General features: G+C 41.8%; 1 protein-coding gene across 1 annotated transcript in view; it reads left to right on the top strand.

Annotated features, from left to right (window-relative positions):
• Positions 1-3,174, top strand: part of LOC120528881 (zinc finger protein 585A-like) — a 65,705-nt gene extending 62,531 nt beyond the window's left edge. Inside the window, exon 6 of the mRNA XM_039752958.1 lies at positions 1,378-3,174. Coding sequence (XP_039608892.1) covers positions 1,378-2,648 — 1,271 coding nt within the window. The 3' untranslated portion in view covers positions 2,649-3,174. The remainder of the gene's footprint in view (positions 1-1,377) is intronic.
• Positions 3,175-16,883: the final 13,709 nt, after the last annotated feature.

The raw sequence follows: 16,883 nt of genomic DNA, 5'->3' as shown, positions 1-16,883 counted from the left end.
TTGGTATGATGTCCTTTTTCTGAAATGCTGTGTTCCTTTTACGCCAGATGTAACGGGACATTTGCCTTCCAAAAAGTTCAACTTTTGTCTCATCAGTCCACAAGGTATTTTCCCAAAAGTCTTGGCAATCATTGAGATGTTTCTTAGCAAAATTGAGACGAGCCCTAATGTTCATTTTGCTTGACAGTGGTTTGCGTCTTGGAAATCTGCCATGCAGGCCGTTTTTGCCAAGTCTCTCTCTTATGGTGGAGTCGTGAACACTGACCTTAATTGAGGCAAGTGAGGCCTGCAGTTCTTTAGACGTTGTCCTGGGGTCTTTTGTGACTCTCGGATGAGTCGCCTCTGCTCTTGGGGTAATTTTGGTCGGCCGCCACTCCTGGGAAGGTTCACCACTGTTCCATGTTTTTGCCATTTGTGGATAATGGCTCTCACTGTGGTTCGCTGGAGTCCCAAAGCTTTAGAAATGGCTTTATATCCTTTACCAGACTGATAGATCTCAATTACTTCTGTTCTCATTTGTTCCTGAATTTCTTTGGATCTTGGCATGATGTCTAGCTTTTGAGGTGCTTTTGGTCTACTTCTCTGTGTCAGGCAGCTCCTATTTAAGTGATTTCTTGATTGAAACAGGTGTGGCAGTAATCAGGCCTGGGGTGGCTACGGAAATTGAACTCAGGTGTGATACACCACAGTTAGGTTATTTTTTTTAACAAGGGGGCAATTACTTTTTCACACAGGGCCATGTAGGTTTGAATTTTTTTCTCCCTAAATAATAAAAACCATCATTTAAAAACTGCATTTTGTGTTTACTTGTGTTATATTTGACTAATGGTTAAATGTGTTTGATGATCAGAAACATTTTGTGTGACAAACATGCAAAAGAATAAGAAATCAGGAAGGGGGCAAATAGTTTTTCACACCACTGTATGTAGTGCCTTCAGAAAGTGTTGAGAACCCTTCACTTTTTCACATTTTGTTATGTTACAGAGCAAGGGAAAGGTGCTATATAAATAAAATGTATTATTATTGAGTTTTAATTGTTTACATTTATTTTTCTCACATCAAGCAACATTAAATACCTCAGAATGACAAAGTGAGACAGGATTTTAGGAATTTTTGAAAATGTGTTAAGAAAATGATCCCACTGACACAAGTTTTCAGTGCCTTTACTCGGCACTTAGTAGAAGCCCTTCTTTCTGGCTACCACAACTAATAGAAATGTATTTGTCCACATTTCTTGATGTTTTAGCACTTTTTAAAAAATCGATATTTGCCTATACTGTTTTCACAATGTGCTTTGATTGATGTTAAATGTTTATCGTATTTTTCTTCACCTCTTACCTTATTCGCCAATTCTAATAGGTGACTCTTATCTTTCAGCAGATTTAAACCAGAATGGCAGTGACTCCCTATCCTCATTTGCCCAGGCCTCTCTTCATGCTGTTTCTGTTCAATTCCACATTGAGGAAGATGAGAAGGAACCCATTCCTCTGCTAGAAGATATCAAACTGGATCCTGTGGAGCGCAGCATACCACCTTTTGAGAAACTGACAAGTGCTGATTCCATCAAGCCGCAGAAAGCAGCAAACAGTAGCAGTCCATCATCATCATCATCATCATCATCTTTCTTTTCTTGCCAAGAGTGTGGGAAAGGTTTTAAACGCAAATCAGATTGTAAGAGGCATCAGAAAATTCACAGCAGAGAGAAGCCCTACTGCTGTTTGGAGTGTGGTGAAAGATTTGCGCACACAGGCAGTTTTCATAAGCACGAAAGAAGCCACACTGGAGAGAAACAGCATTTCTGCACTGAATGTGGCAAGCAGTTTTCCCAAAAAAGAGACCTTCAGGTTCACATGTTTACTCACACTGGAGAGAAGCCACATTCCTGTACTGAATGCGGGAAACAATTTTCACGTGTAAGGAACCTTCAGACCCATAAGAGAATTCACACAGGAGAAAAGCCTTACTGCTGTACTGAATGTGGTAAGCAGTTTTCACTTGTAGGTAGTCTAAGACGTCATAAACGATATCACACTGGCGAGAAGCCACACTGCTGTTCGGAATGTGGCAAGTGTTTTACTCAACTGGGTCATCTCCAGATACACAAGAGAATTCACACTGGAGAGAAGCCATATTGCTGCCCTCAGTGTGGCAAGCGATTCTCACAAAAGAAACATCTTCAGACCCATACACGAATTCATACCGGCGAGAAGCCATATTGCTGCACGGAGTGTGGCAAAGAATTTTCTCAAATGGGCAACCTTCAAACACACATGAGAATTCACACAGGAGAAAAGCCTTATTCCTGTTCTGAATGTGGGAAACGATTCTCGCTCGTAGGAAGTCTGGCACAGCACAAGCGGTTTCATGCTGGTGAGAAGCCACACTGTTGTAATGAATGTGGAAAATGTTTCATGCAGCTCGGCCATCTTCAGAGGCATAAGATAACTCATACTGGGGAGAAGCCATTTGCCTGTATTGAATGTGGTAGGCGATTCTCACGAAGAAGCAGTCTGCAGCTGCATACCAAGCAACACACTAAGGAGAAACAACAAAACTCTTATGAAAATAACAGGGTAGTGTTTTTGCTTATTGGACCATTCAGTGCAAATCCAGCTGTAACTTATGTGCCAGTACAACCCACCACATAAGGACCTTGATATCAAAATCCTGTAAAGACACAGTACACAACCTTAAGAGTTTTCACTGAAAACAGCTGGAGGCAACCTTAACAGCCGAAAGAAAAAGAACTGTTAATGTTGTGCAGGTGGTTTGTCTTTATAGACACAAGTCTTCACGCATAGCACTGTCTTTGTGGAGTCCCTCAGGGAAGCCTTCTTTAGGCCCTTTTTGCTTTTCTGTCCATGTTCACATTTGACCTGTTCTTCAAACGTCCTGGAGGGGTTTAATGACATCTAATCATTCATTATCAGCGTGACCCAATACTCCGCTAAGCCAACAGTATTTACGTATGATATTCCCAGGTTAGAGTAAGGGCCCATTGTGTAAAGTGTCTGTGATTACCAACATGGCCATTCTAGTCTACAGGAAGTCTGCCATTGAGTGCCAGTTAGCAAAATGGTGTTTGTTTCATTACAACACCTTTCCAGAGAACTAATCCTTTTTTATATAAACTAAATCTACTTGAACCTAGTGCTGGGAGGTATGAACAAAATTCTATATCACAGTATTTTTCAAAATTCTACTGGTTTCACTGTATTTTTTCCCATGCATGATGTTAACCACATTTTCCATAGCAATTACTGCAGTAGACTGGCTAAGAATAACCTATTCCACTGTCATGAGAATTGTACATTTTACAAAAAACACATTTTAATGTACACACAAGCATTAATACAGGCTTGCATGGCCCCATAAAGTGATAGTTTTCAACGGGATGGCACTAATGAACAGAAGGAATCACATTGCATGACAGTTACTGTCAAAATATGGTACCTTTTTATTGAAAAAATTTTGCAAACAACTTAAACTAAAATTTTGACAGCATATTTTCAACCATCCAAAGAGGCATTTAGACTTAGTTAAATATCCAGAGGTGCTGTTCAAAAGATGTATTGCACTGAACATGTCTTAGAAAAGGAATAAATAGTAAGTATTTTTGTAAACCAACTACACTTTCTGTTTTTGTTAACAATCTGTGTCCACTGACACGTTAAAGTGGCTTTTTAAACAACTTTCCCATCATTAAACTGCATAATATTTAAACTAATAAATAATAACAATAAAATAAATAATAGTGCAACTTCCAGTAATAATACTATTACTTCCAGACTTCAAGCCCAGGTTCATTACACAGTATTCACCAAATAAAAAAATAAAATAAAACAAGTGCAACTTGGTGATGACATCTTTACCAACTGAGCCATCATTTAGGCAAATTGCATTAATATGGACCTTGCTTCACGCTAAGCTATGTACATAAATAATAAAACTGCAACTTGCATTTATAATGCTGTTTGTGGTGTTGCCCTACGGAATCGTATTAGGGCCACGGTGAAGAAAAAAAAAATATGGACACGGGAAGAAAAAAAAAACTATATGTCGAGAATACAATCGACATGTTGACTTTATTCTCGACATTTCCACTTTAATCTTGACACTTATGTCGAGATTAAAGTCGACATTTCCACTTTATTCTCATAGTTTATTTTATAATTAAAGTAGAATGTCGTAAACTAAACTTCATCCTAAAATCAATTTAAATTTAATTTACTAGATTTTCTCAAACCCCGTCATAAATTAATGTAGCACATTAAATGCTTTGTGTTAAGTGTTCCCTGACCCAGTTGTTAATCACTACGCTTCTTAAACTGACTTCCTCCGCACTAAGAGGAGGCGCCGGCAGCGATCGCCACCCATAATGCATTCACTTCATGATATTCCTGCTCTCTGAAAATTTAGAATGCTAAAATATATACAGTACTTTATCGTTTTCAGGATGAAATGCATTAAAGCAGGTATTAAACATGCACGGTAGTGTGGCAGTAGTGCTGGTACGAGCAATATATACACTAGCAGGGTCAATATAGCATAACAAAACCCCACATCCTACATGACTCTGAAAGGAAACTGTAGCATGGCGAGTAAACCCTGCAGAAAAACATGCAAACTCAAGACAGGGAACACCCGAGACCCCCTTGCAGCGAGGCAGCAGTGCAACCTCCATGCCACCGCGCCCCCACATGATTAATACATGCTTTAATGCATTTCATCATGAAAATTATATCAAGTATTTATCTTCGCATTCGAAATGTTCAGGGAGCAGGAATATCATGAAATGAACATATTCTGTGTGCTGCCTGTGCCTCCTTTTAGATAAATAGATACTTTATTAATCCCAAGGGGAAATTCACATAATCCAGCAGCAGTATACTGATACAAAAAACAATATTAAATTAAATAGTAATAACAATGCATGTAAAAGCAGACAATAACTTTGAGTAATGTTAGCATTTACTCCCCCGGGTGGAATTGAAGAGTCGCATAGTGTGGGGGAGGAACAATCTCCTCAGTCTGTCAGTGGAGCAGGACAGTGACAAAAGTCTGTCACTGAAGCTACTCAGTGGATGCAGTGGATTCTCCATGATTGACAGGAGTTTGCTTAGTGCCCGTCGCTCTGCCACAGATGTTAAACTGTCCAACTTTACTCCTACAATAGAGCCTGCCTTCTTAACAAGTTTGTCTAGACATGAGGCGTCTTTCATCTTTATGCTGCCTCCCCAGCACACCACCGTAGAAGAGGGCACTGCCACAACTGTCTGGTAGAACATCTGCAGCATCTTATTGCAGATGTTGAAGGACGCCAACCTTCTAAGAAAGTATAGTCTGCTCTGACCTTTCTTACACAGAGCATCAGTATTGGCAGTCCAGTCCAATTTGTCATCCAGCTGCACTCCCAGATATTTATAGGTCTGCACCCTCTGCACACAGTCACCTCTGATGATCACAGGGTCCATGAGGTGCCTGGGCCTCCTAAAATCCACCACCAGCTCCTTGGTCTTGCTGGTGTTAAGGTGTAAGTGGTTTGAGTCGCACCATTTAACAAAGTCTTTGATTAGCTTCCTGTACTCCTCCTCCTGCCCACTCCTGATGCAGCCCACAATAGCAGTGTCATCAGCAAGCTTTTGCACGTGGCAGGACTCCAGTCATATTGGAAGTCTGATGTATATAGATTGAACAGGACCAGAGAAAGTACAGTCCCCTGCGGCGCCCTGTGTTGCTGACCACAATGTCAGACCTGCAGTTCCCAAGACACACATATTGAGGTCTGTCTGTAAGATAGTCCACGATCCATGCCACCAGGTGTGAGTCTACTCCCATCTCAGTCAGCTTGTCTCTAAGGAGCAGAGGTTGGATGGTGTTGAAGGCGCTAGAGAAGTCCAAAACATAATTCTTACAGCACCACTGCCTCTGTCCAAGTGGGAGAGGGATCGTGTAGCATATAGATGATGGCATCCTCCGCTCCCACCTTCTCCTGGTATGCGAACTGCAGAGGGTCGAGGGTGTGCGGACCTGTGGCCTCAGGTGGTGAAGCAGCAGCCGCTCCATGGTCTTCATCAGATGTGACGTCAGAGCAACAGGCCGGAAGTCATTCAGCTCACTAGGACGTGATACCTTTGGGACTGGGGTGATACAAGATGTTTTCCAAAGCCTTGGGACTCTCCCTGTTCCAGGCTCAGGTTGAAGATGCGCTGTAGAGGACTCCCCAGTTCCAACGCACAGGCCTTCAGCAGTCGTGGCGATACACCATCTGGACCCGCTGCTTTGCTGGCATGAAGTCTTCTCAGCTCTCTGCTCACATGGGCTGCTGTAATTGTGGGTGGGGATGTCTCACCTATGCTGGTATCAGCAGAAGGATGGTTGGAGGATGCAGTACTCGAGGTGAGAGTGGGTTAGGGTGATCAAACCTATTAAAGAAGTTGTTCATTTGGTTTGCTCTCTCCACCTCTGTCTCAATGGTGGCACCCTGCTTCGAGCTGCAGCCAGTGATAATCTTCATCCCATCCCACACTTCCTTCATGCTGTTATTCTGCAACTTCTGCTCCAGCTTTCTCCTGTACTGCTCTTTCGCGCCCTGAGCTGGACTCGAGTTCCTTCTGCACACGCTTGAGCTCATGCTGATCACCACCTTTAAAAGCCCTTTTCTTCTGGTTCAAAAGGCCTTTGATGTCACTTGTAATCCATGGCTTGTTGTTAGCATAGCAGCGTACTGTTCTTACTGGAACTACAATGTCCATACAGAAGTTGATGTAATCAGTTGTGCAGTCAACAGCCTCTTCAATGTTCTCACTATGTGACCCCAGCAGGATATCCCAGTCTGTAGTTCCAAAGCAGTCTCTCAGAGCCTGCTCTGCCTCAGGGGACCACTTCCTGAATGATCGTGTGGTTGTAGGTAGCTGCCTCACTCTTGGTTTGTAGTGAGGCTGAAGCAGAACCAGGTTATGATCTGCTTTCCAAAGCAGCGCGGTGGCGCTGTATGCGTCTTTAACGTTTGCATACAGTAGTTTGATAGTCCTATTTCCCCGGGTGTTACAATCCACATACTGGGAGAAGGCAGGTAATGTTTTGTCCACCATCACATGGTTAAAGTCTCCAGCGATTAGCACAAGTGCCTCAGGGTGCTGCGTTTGTAACTTATGGCGCTTTTCCACTGCATAGTACGGCACAGCACGGTTCAGTACAGCTCATTTCGGCTCGGTTTGCGTTTCGACTGCAGTTTAGTACCGCTTTAGAATGGGCGGGATTATTCACATGTCGTTATAGTTGCGCCGCCTCTACTGCCATGACATCATCGTAAACGCGCCACAAACAAACACAACAATGGAGCATATCGACGGAATGATGTTCTTCATTCTCGGCATGTGGATGTTTTTAACAGCAAGACGAAGGAGTTTGTTTTAAAAGAGGCTGCCAAAGAAAACACAGCTAAAAAAACAAGAGAGTTTTGGAACTTTTACAACAACACGCAGACAACGACAACACTTTAGCTCGACGACGCGCAAGGGTAAGCATCTAAAAAAAGCACATCACTAGCTAACTTTTATCACTGTTGCAAAGCATAAAATGAACTTAACTGCCAGTGTAACATTAAAATGCTGATTCTGTATATTACAGATCTTCCACATTTTGCAAAAAAGTCGCCGCAACAGACCATCTGTTTGGACATTTAACCGTTCTTCAGAGTGGTGGGATGTGATTGTTCCCGGTTTTACAAACACTCAGTGGCTGGAGAACTTTCGAATGTCTGAAGAAACATTCATCCACTTATGCAACAAACTGCGTCCAGTAATGGAGAGACGGGACACAAACTTCCGCGTGTGTGTACCTTTAAAGAATAGAATAGCCATCACACTGTGAAAGCTTGCAACCGGTGCTGAGTACAGAAGTGTTGGACATCTTTTTGGTGTAAGCATAACAACTGTGTCGGTGTGTTCAGGAGTTCTGTGCAGCAGCAGAAACCCTGTTGGTACCAGAGCTAATTCGTTATCCAGATCAGGAAAAGTTTAAAGAAATGGCTGCCTACATTGAGAACAGATGGGGGCTCCCACACTATATTGGTGCTATTGATGGATCACACATCCCCATCATAGCACCAGAGGAATATCACTGTGACTATTTCAACCGTAAAGGCTGGCACTCCATCATCCTTCAAGGTGTTGTGGATGGAAAAGGGACTTTTCTGGAATGTTTTCACAGGACTGCCTAGAAGCCTGCATGATGCTCGGGTTTTGAGACTGTCAACACTGTGGGAGTTGGCAAGCCGTGGAAACCACATACCAGCTAACACCAGAAACATAGGTGGGGTGACTGCTGGCTACTACATTCTGCTGGCACTACCACTGATAAATGTTAGCTACTAGGACTTTGTGCTTCATTAGGCCATGATTTTACAGTCAAATAGCGATATAAAATAAGAATCGAAGGTCAATAAAATCAGTAAAGTTAAGATTTCAAACGTTATATTAACACAACGTACCATCCTCGATCGTGTTCTCCAACAACAATGGCGTGGCCGAGTCCAGGACACCCTCCCTTCCATTGTTCGCTGGTCTAGCTCCGTAGATTGCGTCCATTTGGTCGAACCACTTCCACAAGTGCCTGTTTGAACCACTCTGGCTGTTGTGGTCCTTTATACTCCTGTAGTCGCTCTTCATTTTTTTTAACTTGTCCCTACACTGTTTGTAAGTCTGATGGTAGCCGTGTGTGCCAAAGAGCTTAGCGACCTCCTGAAAAACTTTTTCATTCCATCGTCGCCCCATCCAGCTCTCGCTGGATCCGCTCCTCGGCTACCAACGAGAGGAACGTCTGTACTTCCTCAATAGACCACGAAACAGCCATTTTTAATTAAAACAAAATGGTGCGTCCGAACCTTCGCTGGCTGTGCTAAAAATCTAGTGGGTCTGTTGTGTCTCGTGTCGCAAGTTCAGTGACGCAGTAATGACGCTTTTTCTCCGCCAATCAGTGACCAGCAGAGTTTACACGTCCACGCTTTGGTAACGGTTCGGCGCGCTTGGAACCTCAGCTGAGGTGGTACTAAAAAAAGGACCAGGTACCAGGTACTGTTCCCAGTGGAAAACCCCCCAAAAGTGAGCTGAACTCAACTGTGTCGTGCTGTACTATGCAGTGGAAAAGCGCCATTAGCAACTGTGGAATGGATGATGTCACTCGCTATCTCCGCGTTCGCTTGAGGGGGGGATGTAAACAATAACAACAATCACGTGTTCAAACTCTCTGGGCAAGTAATAGGGACGCAGACTTACGGCCAACAGTTCGATGTCCCTGTAACAATTGGAGATTTTAACGTTTACATGTTCTGAGTTGCACCACTTTGTATTGACATAGAGAGCGAGTCCCCCTCCTTTCTTCTTCCTGCTGGTATTTGTGTCTCTGTCCACTCTAACTGTGCTAAACCCGGGTAGCTCCACGTTAGCATCTGGGATGGTAGTTGTTAGCCACGTTTCACTAAAACACTGCAAGCTGCATTCTCTGTAGGTTCTGACATTTTTCACCAGCACAGCCAATTTGTCAATCTTATTTGGTAGCTCCAGTTCACATTTCCCAGGATCATAGAAGGCACCGACGGTTTATAATGCCTTTTTTTCTCAAGTTGCCTGACTCTTATCTTTTATCTTTGCGCCGGCTCTGCTGCCCCGATATCGCCTCTTCAGGTAAATAAGGAACCACACCGGCGTGAGCATTTCTTCTCAGTGCTTTAAGTTGACTACTTGAATAGGTGAGTCTTGGAGTGTAAAGATCCATGTCAAGTAGTAAAAATAGTAAAAAGTGTCCAGGGAGCGATTCCACATAAAAGAAAGTGGTAGAAGTGATCAGTGAATTGAGAAGAAAAAAAGGTAAAAAGATAGTCATACACGGAGCTGCTGGAAAGGCTGCCACTCTGATGCGGTACCGGAAATCTAGTTTAATTTAATTCAGTTTAAGAAGCACGTAGTGATTAACATGGCTTGGGGAACACTTAACACAAAGCATTTAATGTGCTACATAACTTATGACGGGGTTTGAGAAAATCTAGTAAATTAAATATTCATTGTAAGATGAAGTTTAGTTTACAATGTTCTACTTTAATGACAAATTACAAGAATAATGTCAACATGTCGACATAAACGATCAAAATAAAGTAGAAATGTCAAGAATAAAGTCAACATGTCGTCACACTTTTACACAGTAACCAGGTACATTACACAGTATTGAAAAAAAAAAAATAAAACAAGTACAACTTGGCTTGCGTTGTACGTTCTGAACGTTGTTTAGACAATTTAAACTGGTGTTGCAGTATAAGAAAAATCCATATCGTAACAAAATAAAAAATGGTTTTCATTACGAACCAGTATACCTCCCAGCACTACTTGAACCACTACAATGACTTTGAGGATCTAAAGAAAAGCGTCTGTTTGTGTATGAAGTGAGAAATGTCTTGTCTAAAGATAAAGCATCATGAAAACAAAACACTAGACACTTAGGCTCCACTATGTGAACCACATTTGTTCCTGGACAACAGTTTGTAAGGCAGATGTTTGTATACTGATTGGGTAAGAAGAAATATCAGTCTTTGCAAGTATAATCATTAGAAATTACAGTAGCAAACAGGAAAACAACAAGTGACCATGAGCTACTGCCACCGCCACTGAAGCCACACATGTCTGATGTTCGCCTATTATCACAGGAAGGCCTTTCCATGCTGGCCATGGGCAGGTAGGCAGAGGGTCCTGTCTAGAGATATTGTGATCCAGAGAAGCTATCCCTAAGTTCATTCCAGAGGAACCCATGTGGCAGAAAGTTTTTGTTCATTCATTTTGCCTCAATTTTTTTTTTTTTATAAATGATACTTCATCATCACCCTCATCGTCACCAGCCATATATCTCTCTCTTAATTGGCATTTATAAAAATACTGCAGTGGGATATTTTTTAAGTTTATTATACACTAGAAGGGGCTGCCCAGATGGGGGGTACCAAGTAAATTTTGAAACGTAGCCTAGCCTATGGTTTTCCCTTATACAAATGGAGAATCTGAGCATAATTTGATGAAGATAAGACCAAGTACACATTCAGGTTTATCTGTTAAATGTAGTTTTGCTACAGCTTTAAATGGTTGCTTCAGCATTGTTATGCCTATCTGACACAGGTAGGAAAGAGCTGTAAACTAAGAAATGGCCAGAAGTAACTGGGGAAGCTCAATATTTATATTACTGGCCCATCCATTGGAATAGACATAAAACATGGAGGTCATGACTCTCTGTGGTTAGAAAAGAACCCTGGATATCTTTCGTAAAGAGTAGAGTGTACACCAATGTGCTGGTTAAATTGCCCATTGTGGCCTGGTCATTCAGGTCCCCTAATCATACTGAGTTTGTAAATGGCTAACTATCTCTCCCACCCCTTCACCACCTAATCACTGATGAGTGGTGAATGTACATGTGCAAAATGGCTGCCGTCACATCATCCATATGGATGCTGCACATTGGACCCAATACTCAAATTATTGTCATGTCCTTTCAGATGAGATTTAAAAATCAAGGTCCTAATTCTCTGTGGTTATAAAAGATCCCTGGCCATCTTTCATAAAGAGTAGAGTGTACACCAAAGTGCTGTCTAAATTGTCCATCACAGCCTGGTCATGGTGACCCCTGTGGAAACCAGGGTGCATGTACAGCCACCCTAACCCGACACAGTCAGGCAGAGACATAAGTGCAGCATACAACTCCCTTTTATTCAGAGCTGGCAAAGCACTTTTTCTTTGATCCCCAGAGCATAGCAGAGCAAAACATCAAAGTCTACAAAATACCGTCCCTTCCTTCTCCCTTGGGTCACTCTCAGTCCTTCCGTCTCAACTCCCTTTCTTTCAAGCTTTGTCTTCCTTCTCCCGACTCTGCTTCCTTTTTTTTATGCAACTCGTGGGAATACTCCAGGTGGCTCATCAGCTTTTAATGTAGGGCTCGCAGCTCCCCTTGGGGGGTCCCCATGGAACCCAACAGGGCTGTACCAAACTCCAACTCCCAGCATTCCCTGTGGGAATCTGTGGTGCCACAGCCACCCAGGGGGGCTGCCCTCTAGTGTCCCCAGAAAAGGGGGGTCCTTCCATCCAGCTAGTGTCCCAACTGGGAAATGCCAGTGACTGCCCGTCACACCACCTAATTATCCCCTCACCTTTAATTGGCTAACTCTCTCACTGTCTCACCCTTTAACCACCGAACGACTAATGTGGATGCTCCACATTGGGGGGTGGTTGATGTGCCTCCATGTAATGCGCTTTAAGTTGCTTGAAAAGCACAACATAAATGCAATGTTGTTGCTGTCTTTTAATTATTATTAGGCTTACACCTTTATACAAGGTGACTTAAAACATTTGAGATACAATCTGTTACATTTCTCTTTTTTCCCAAATTGGCACTTGGGCAGGTAGATGACTTAATCATGGTCACAGAGTGTCAGTAGTGGAATTTGAACAGGGTTTTGAAGTCCAAAGCCTTAACCACATGGCCTGCTGTAGTGTGGTAGACCTTTTAAGCCAAACATTCCCCCAGGGAACAAATAAAAACCTACCTGCCCGCCTGCCTGCCTGCCAGCCACTAAACCTCTGAGTTATAAAGGGTCACAGTTTGTGATCACTGAAAATGAGCCCCCTAGTGGCAGACCACAAAATAGGGACATCCTATTTGATTTGCACACGAAAATTCAGTTGCTGTCTGCCTTTTGTTTCCATCTGGAGTAAAAACAAACTAATGGATTTTCTAGTCATATCTATTTTTTATTTCACTCTTTTTCTCAGCATTAGCTGTAATCAACTCATAAGTTACCTTCAGTTCATTTTTTCAGATAATTCTGATATCACTGTTCTGATGAGTTTTCACTTGAATCACCAAAACTCAAATCGACAGGCAGTTGATACAATTGATTACATTTTTCATTTTTTTCCTGAATTGGAGCACAGGCAGGTGAATAACTTGCTTGTGGTCACACGGTGGTGGGATTTGAGCTCACAGCCTTTGAGTTTCAAGTCCAAAGCCTTAACCACATGACCTGCTTGTAGTGTGATGGACCTTTTTAACCTTTCCATTCACAAACTTGGATAAAATGGCTACTGAACCTCTGAGGTATAGTGGGTCATGTGTGAGACGTCACAGTTTGTGACCTCTGGAAAATGAGCCACCACAAAATGGTGACGACCCATTCGGTTTTCACATGTAAATTCAGTTACAATCTGCCATTTTTTCCCCCCCCATTTTGTTGTTTTATGTAAATCATGAGATATTCAGACAGATTAGTTCTTCTGTTTTGGAAGTTCAAGCTTCCCAATTACTCCTTACTTGCTCATCTTTGGGCTCAAACGAAGAGTGGAGCAGCAATATTTACTCCAAGAGAAGCTGGGTGATGAAATACAAAATTTCACCATTGTGACCACGTGTTGCATATTGATTAGTACAAAGTAAGACTGTCACTGGACTCTGCCACGGGATTAACAAGATCATAAACCTACATATGTGCAGGGAAGGTTGTACATCCAATGTGGAGAGAGTGATCACAAAAGTGCAGGTAATTTTTAAGTTTACATAAAACCAAGCCAGGCTGTGGATGCGGCTTATTGCCATCTTAACACCGTTGGCCATCCTTTGTAGCAGCAGCAAAACAGCCAGAGCTGAGATATGGTGAAGCTCCAGTAATCTACTAACAGAGAATAGCAGCAAAATTAATAGCCAGCTAGAAACTGAACTTCTCATTTACCTCATGAACTATGACATGGAGTGGCACCATTATTACAAAGTTCATCCAGTTTTCAGAACTTTTTAGCCTTGCAGAACTATTCTACACTGTTGCTTGTTTGTGAAAACTTTCCAGTTTGTAGTTGGGTTCAATTGCATTAATCACAGGCGCTAATGAATGTTTCACTCTTCTGAACTGCCACTTTGTGTAGCTTTCTTTGCACAAAAGCCCAAGCTAGAATTATCTTTCTAGATCTTTACTGGGCCATGCACTTGACCTCACTTGCTTTGCCTTTCGCCCATCAATTCCAGGGGATGTGACAAAAGGGCTAACATTCACCTTTATGCTAATGCCATGCTTGGTCCGTATCCTCATGCCAAGCAATCAAACTCCTCTTGTTAAAATGTCTTTGACCCTCTTCAGGCGTGCGTCTGTGAATCTGGAATAGTCGATGAATGATGGTAAAACTAAGTGAGATACGTCTCCAGATCATGCTTGGAAAAATGTAGAGATTTAAAGCTTCTGGAATGGGTTATGGGGCTGATTGCCTCATAGGAACACCTTTTGTTATGGAAAGGATCTCAAACTCTATATTTTAGAAATAAATCCTGTTTAATGAAAGAGAAAAAGAAAGAAACATGTTCTCGTTGGTCCTTTACTATGCTGCTATTCCTCCCCTTTCTTTTTACCTGCAGTGCTGTTTCACCCAAGACCACTATGCTTAGACCTTAATTCGGATGGCATCTTCATGTCTGCTCACCCAGAATCCAAAGGTATAGCAACAAACCAAGCAAAGTAGACATCTGCCTGGGGGCCCAAACTGGGAGGGGGCTCCCAAGGTCACAGTATAGCATCAACATACTACAACAACTCAATCAGAAACCCGTCTCTGTTGTGAGAGTGTTTATGATGAATATTATATTTTTTGCAACATTAAACACAACCTGAGCCATTTTTATGAGTCATGAAGAGAAATTATGTGTCTGGAAGTAAACATTGGATTGACTCAGTTTATTTAGACAATTCAGCCATTTCTGATCCAACTTCACTCATTCTCTCCATGCCCCACTGTAGTCGGTGCATGGCGAAAATCAGCAGCACCAATTCTGCGACATGGTGAGTGGGTATCAATGAGATGGGATTTTCCTTGTAGTCAAAATTTAGTGCCTTGGCAGTTCTCATTCTTACTATCAATGTTGCCTCTGGTGAGAGATGTTTTTCATTTTTGTAGCAGATTAAACCTTACTTGAGGCCTACCAGGTGTCACAAGCCTCAGTTTCAGTGGAGCACAATGTCTGAAGGTCTTCGGAGGACACAATGGCTGCATTTGCAGTAGCCAAAGCCTGCAGACAGTGATTTTTAAAGTTGCAGTAATGCCTTTCCCAGCCATTTTTTTAAAATCTGTCGGGACCATAAAATACTTCATTGTAATGTCCCCTTTTAAAATTTCACATATATGCGTGTAAAGATTTTTGTTATAATGGAATTTTCTCTGTCTTGCACCTGTATATGGACAAACAGTCTTCCATATCCAGTTAGGGGAGGTCCCAAGGAGTTTAAAAACCTGATATGACTGAAGAAGTATGTAGATATTGTTCGGATTTAAACTTTAAGTCAGAGACTTGTAGATCATCTAATTCATGTTGCCATCAGGGAAGAGTAGTGTTTCTTCCCAATGAAGAGGCATATCTGCGAGAATTAAAAGATTTGTTGTTCGGTGAAGGTGAAATCCACATACGCAAGCAGCAGAAATGCAAAGCGGCTGGCGTGTAGCGTAGGCTGGGGGCTTGGCGAGCAAGCGTGCAGGGGCCGAAGCCCCCTAGTTTTTTTTTTTAAAAAGTTCTTGCATCACCATTTTTCATTTTAATGACATTTGGTGTATAGATTACACCTACCTTCTAAAGATCAGAAATATTTTTCTGTATTTTATCATAAACAAATCCCTTATTATTTTGTACAATTAGAATTTGACCAAACCATTAAAAAAAGTAATTTTATTGATCTTTCCAACAAGCTGTAACTGTAGCTTTGATAGGAAAAATTGCAAAAGAACACTGTGTAAATCATCATTTATTCACCATCAGCAGTGAAGAACAATGCCTATATCTCAAGGAGAATTAAAATAAATAAATAACGCTCCAGAGAAAGTGTGTCATACAGCAAGACAACAGTCTAAAGCCAGTCTAACAAAGAAATTAAAGCTGCAAAAAATAAGGTCCAGTAGCACCTTCAGGGCTCTACTAGATGTTATTTTAGAGAAATTGTTGGACTGAATGACATATTGTTGTCATACTTTTCTAATTTGTTTCTTCAATTCTGGGCAGCATTGGGTACCAGGCCATTGCTGGGCGCACTTGCTCACTCAGTTCGCTCAGTTCTCATAGTAGCAGTTTTTTTGGTGTATTGTTTTTAACAATCATTCTAACTTCTTTTCACAGAATGAAAGCAAACTTACAGTACCTTACTGTGAAGTCACTCACATTGTTAAAAATGGCCTAGCAGCCTCTCCTGGACTGTAGACATAAAGATGGCATCATAAATATGGGGTGTGTTCACAAGGAAGAGAATATCACTCACCTGGAAGGAGAACTGCACAAAGCTGATGTCACCATGGAGCAAAATGTGGGCTGCATCAAGGAAGAGGCTGTCAGTATGAGTCCTTCCACTTGACCCCATATTGTGTCTGTGCAAAACACAATGATTGTAATTTGAGGACTATGGGTATTAAAGAGGAATATGAACCCACATCCCTCAGCATTAAAGCCAGTAGTATGCTCATGAGTAATTCAGACAATGCCAGTTTAACAACCTGTGTGTCAGTGAAAGAAGAGATTATCAATTTAGAGATGTGTTCTCCTTCAGATTAGGGTAAAGTGAAAACTGAACCACAACAACAACAACAACATTTATTTATATAGCACATTTTCATGCATATAATGTAGCTCAAAGTGCTTTACATGATGAAGAAGGAGAAAAAAGACAAAATAAGAATTAAAATCAGATAACACTAATTAACATAGAATAAAAGTAATGTCCAATGGCCAGGGAGGACAAAAAAAAAAAACTCCAGACGGCTGGAGCCTCAGGATGAGACAGAGATATATGAACAATGGACACCTTAAGGGCAGCCTGGAAAATGTAAGTGATA

The sequence above is a fragment of the Polypterus senegalus genome, chromosome 4 (assembly GCF_016835505.1).
Source record: "Polypterus senegalus isolate Bchr_013 chromosome 4, ASM1683550v1, whole genome shotgun sequence".
NCBI classification, from domain to species: domain Eukaryota; kingdom Metazoa; phylum Chordata; class Cladistia; order Polypteriformes; family Polypteridae; genus Polypterus; species Polypterus senegalus.
The sequence above is the reverse complement of the archived record's forward strand: the minus strand, read 5'-3'. Positions and strand labels throughout refer to the sequence as shown.